The 4,598-nt window shown below is 47.2% G+C and overlaps 1 protein-coding gene across 1 annotated transcript; it reads left to right on the forward strand.

Moving 5' to 3' along the window:
• Window positions 1-1,013: 1,013 nt before the first annotated feature.
• Window positions 1,014-2,474, forward strand: LOC119367851. Its single transcript, XM_037633246.1, has 2 exons — window positions 1,014-1,267; window positions 2,157-2,474. The coding sequence occupies exons 1-2, from the start codon at window positions 1,066-1,068 to the stop codon at window positions 2,228-2,230; spliced, it is 276 nt and encodes a 91-aa protein (XP_037489143.1). The 5' UTR covers window positions 1,014-1,065; the 3' UTR covers window positions 2,231-2,474.
• The last annotated feature ends 2,124 nt before the right edge of the window (window positions 2,475-4,598 follow it).

Here is a 4,598-nt window from a genome sequence, read left to right on the forward strand (position 1 = left end):
CTCACACGTGTGGGCGTGGCTACTTCGTGCCACACGTCCAACAAGTACTACTCGTCTCCATCCCGCGCGTGTGGCACGAAGCAAAAATGCCCACACGTCCTAGGCAGCTACATTAGGTACTCGCGGGATGACGATTTAGTTGCCATCCTAGTTGGCAGATGTAGTTATCCGGGATAGCAAGTGTAGTTGTAAAAGCATGACAACTCTATCTGTTTTGATTAACTATAGTTGCCATGTCTAATTTATGGTAGTTGCCGCGTGTAATCAAACCGTAGTTGCCGTGTGTGATTAACTACTTGCCACACATGGTTAAACAATAGTTGTCATGTGTATTTACCTAGTTGCCACGTGTGGTCCAACCATAGTTGCCATGTACAGTTAATTGCAGTTGCCATGTGTGTTTATCTGGTTGCCACATACACGCAACTGCAGTTGCCGTCTAGCAAAAGAATCACAGTTGTCATGTTTGTTTACCTAGTTGCCACGTTCGCGTAACTGCAGTTGCCATGCACAATGTTGGAGTGTCGTGTGGGCGAAAATCAATTCACCCACACGCTCATGGACTAGGTGATGGCTGTGTGGGCAGAAACTAGTTTTCTCACACAGTGAAGCTGGCAACAGCATGATACGGGACGTGTGGGCAAACTCTGCAACGTCCACACATCAGCCCCGTCCTACATGGCATACAAAATCCACCTTTTTGTGTTAAAATTCATGCAAAAGACAATCAACGACCATCCAGATGGGCAAGTTGGAGAATGCCCACGCCTATGGACGTTAGTGTTTCCGAAAAACAAACATCAATCCAAACAGCGCGGGCGTGTCCAGAAGTCCTACACGACCGTTTGGCTCCAGTCCATGTCCACCACGCTCGACCAAAGGGCACCGCCCCATCCCCACGCGTCGCCCTGGAGGCTCGCGGAAGCCTCCAGAGCCGCCACGTTGAAACCCCTTGCTCGACCTACTCTACTCTCCCACCGCTTCGCTCCACCGATCCAAACCCACTTCGCAAAACCTGTGCACGAAGGAGCCCCCAAACCCAACCAACTAGAACGAGTGATATCCATGGAGAAGAAGGATCTGCTCGGCGTCCGGACGAAGCCGGCGGCAGGGAAGCGGCGGCGCAAGGTGGCAGCTGGCCCGGGACTCGCCAAGGCGATCGCGGAGTACCTCGCGTCCGACTCCTATATGTACGCGCCGCTGGTCTCAGAACCACAGGAGCCGGCGCCGCCGCAGCCCGCGGCAGCGCCTGCGACAAGTACACCTGGTTAGTCACCGATTCCTCATTCCTAATCCTTCTTGCGAGCGACGTATAATCATGTGTGGTAGTTTAGGACCCTTTTCTGAAAAGGGTACAGCGCATAATTCCAGTGCTGACCTGGTGAAATTTCAGTGTGTTGCATACCTGCATCCCACGGCGAACTGCTCGAGCAACTGAGCACTAGGTAGTGGCGTAGTGTTGTATCTATACAGTACATGTTGATGCCTAGTACATGTAATCCGCGGGGAGGACGAACCTTTTGATGTGAGTAATACTAATTTTACAGTTCAGTTCTACTCTACTACTTGACCAAACCAGCAGACGGTAGAGATAAAAACTGAGAGCTGGAATTTACTAATAAACTGAGTAATACTAATAAACTGAGAGCTGGAGTAGAAGAGAAGATGTCAGAATTATTTACGTAGATAGCTGACAGTATAGCCCACGGGAAGATATCAGAGTTCTTTCTAAAAAAACAAGATATCAGAATTATGTTAATCGTGCTGCTGGAATTCAATCTTCTGGTAATCGATATAGTAGAAGGATGGGGTTGCATTCAGCTGTTTATTATACAGAGATGGTTGAAGGAACATATAGTCTTACAAAGCAAATTAATCAAGTTAAGAGTTATTACTAATCTTCCAGATTTCCTTCTTCCCATTTAGTTACCGTCTTAAGAAAAATAAAATATTGTTGTGTATCACGATTCTGTGGAATCTCGAAGTCTCGAGTTTAGCAAGTCTTAAGGCATTTTCCATTGAGTCTGAACATGTAGTTTGCTTTTCGATTCTCTGCTTATTAATTTATTTGGACCAAACTACTTATTGGTTGGCTGCTTCATTTCAATCCAGTTTAGTCAAGTAAGATGTCCACCTCATGATATATTGTCGTGCAGCTTCTGCAGAGAAAGGAGTAGCTCTGGTGCAAAAATACAGAGGCTCTTGGCGTGGTACATTTGCTGCCTGCTAGAAGCATTTGTGGCGATGTAGCTGTGTAGCCTTTTAGCATAAGCTTAAAGCTTTCCCGATGTTGTTTTATTCTCCTTTGACTATGCACATATGCTTTCTCTAACAATTTACCTTTGTTCTGGAGCCATGTCTCCGAGAAAGGCTAACAGTTAGTTAATCCAGGGGCATATGTAACTATCTGTACCTTATCTTGTGTCTTCACTGATGCAACCGGACTCTCGGTGTATCTCGTATGATGTTCTCGTTTTGCTACTTTGCTGCCTTTTCTTTGGATGTAGCTTACTATTGTTTTGTTTGTCTATCTCACCTGAAAAGTGAATAATCCTACTGCATTCTCGACCGTAGTATATATCCGTCTAATAAGTTGGTGCCAGTCAGAATGCGCAAAGCACTGATCCGTGGGTAGGGTTTACTGGGTTGTTTGGTTTGTCATATGAGCATCTATAACCGTGTTTGGTTTGTCATATGAGTATCTACAACCGGACCCACCACTTCCCTTCGGGGAATTGGAAATACTCACCCAATGGGACCCACCAAACCCATCCCAAATGTTTGGGCTGTCCGACTCGCTTCATATGCAACTCCACCAAACCCATCCAAATGTTTGGGCAGGCACCCTTCATATGCAACTCATATGTGGGACGGATATGAAGCAGGTTTTTTTTGAACGGGGGCGCAAAATGCGTCCGGCTTTCAATTAATAAAGTCCACCAACATGCATCATTGTTTTTTTTTTAAAACGGAGACGCAAGATGCGTCCGGCTTTAAATTAATAAAGCCTATAGTTTGGAACGATACAGAAAACCAAACACAAACGATCCAAGTTAGGAACGATACAGAAAATCAAACACAAAAGGCCGAAGCCAAAAATCTTAAAACATGCAACTGGCCGTAGCCTGATAAGAACCTAGCAGTAGCCTAAACCTACTGCCTAAACCGCGGGACGGAAGGAGTCCAAAACCAGCAAAACACCATGGGGATCAATGACGAGCAGCGATTTGAATAGCGCAGATCCTCTCCATGGCCTCCTCCATCCGCTCAGTGTCCTGTTGTTTTCCCAACGGCATCCAAGTCTGAAGAAACAAATGGCATTTGAAAATGATGTCAGCAAGATGCGAAGGAACCTTATGCTCGATAGTAATTTTGTTACAGGTGGCCCAAAAGAGACCACAACAACACTCCTATGCAATGCTAAAGAATCCTAGCGAATCCACCCCTATGAACGCTGAGAATGGCGCACAACTCCCCAGTGGAGTGAGGGTTCCAGTTTTGCCCAAAGGCTTCCCGGACCGCACTCCAAGCAAAACGGGCGAGGTAGCAATTGAAGAAGATGTTGTTAGCATCCTCATGAGCCTCCCAGACTGTACAGTTACCGTCCGAAGGTCCGTTTCTCTTGGCAACGTTATTGGACGACGGAAGGCGGTCACGGAACATTTGCCAAGGAAACACCTTGATTTTGAGGGGGATAGCCACTTTCCACAGTCCCCTAGCTATGTCAAGTGTAGGGATCTCCAATAATTTGGCGTGAAGCGATTTAAGCGAGAACTTCCTGGAATTTGTGAGAGACCGGGACACTACGTCTTGCTCGGTGCTCAGCATAGTACCGGACAACATGGTGCATAGCCCCTCCCAGCACGCCCGTTCTGGGTCAGTGAGGGGCCGCATGAAAGAGATTGCTGGAGGGGTTGCTCTAAGCGCGTCTGCCACTAAAATTTCTGTGTTCGTAGCTAAGCGGTAAAGAGATTGGTGGCTTTGCCAAAGTGGCTCAGCACCACACCAAGAGTCAAGCCAGAAGCGTGTCGATCTACCGTTGTTAACTCGAAACTGGGCTCCTAGCGCCAAAGCCGGTTTGACAACCTGAATCCTATTCCAGAAGGTCGAACCTTTGGCCTTGGAAGTAAGGAAGTTACCGTTAGGGAAATATTTCGCCCTAAGGATCTCCGCCCAGAGCCCCTGCTCATTCTGCGAGAGCTTCCACAACCATTTAGAAAGGAGGGCCACGTTCATGAGTTTGGAGTTTAGAATCCCCAACCCTCCAAACTTCTTGGGCCGGCAAACCGCAGCCCACTTGACTAAGTGGTATTTCCTTTTGGTCCATGTTCCTTCGTAAAAGAACTTGGACCTGGTGTGTCAAGCTTGGCGTGAACACCGTCAGCAAGAATAAACATACCCATAGTAAACATGGGTAGAGAGGAAAGACTAGCGTTAGTCAGGATAAGCCTAGCGGCTTAGGACATGAACCTACCACGCCAAGGGCTGACCTTGTTCGCCACCTTGCCATAAAGGGGCTCCCAATCGTGAATGAAGATATGTTTGTTAGTGATCGGGAGGCCTAGGTACTTAATCAGGAAGCTCCCTAACTTACAATT

The sequence above is a fragment of the Triticum dicoccoides genome, chromosome 2B (assembly GCF_002162155.2).
Source record: "Triticum dicoccoides isolate Atlit2015 ecotype Zavitan chromosome 2B, WEW_v2.0, whole genome shotgun sequence".
Lineage (NCBI taxonomy): Eukaryota > Viridiplantae > Streptophyta > Magnoliopsida > Poales > Poaceae > Triticum > Triticum dicoccoides.

Excerpts from the sequence above, each read along its gene's own strand:
- LOC119367851 (XM_037633246.1), top strand. The coding sequence starts at position 1,066 with ATGGAGAAGAAGGATCTGCTCGGCGTCCGGACGAAGCCGGCGGCAGGG. Across the intron at positions 1,268-2,156 it reads GCCTGCGACAAGTACACCTG|CTTCTGCAGAGAAAGGAGTA; the intron begins GTTAGTCACCGA and ends ATTGTCGTGCAG.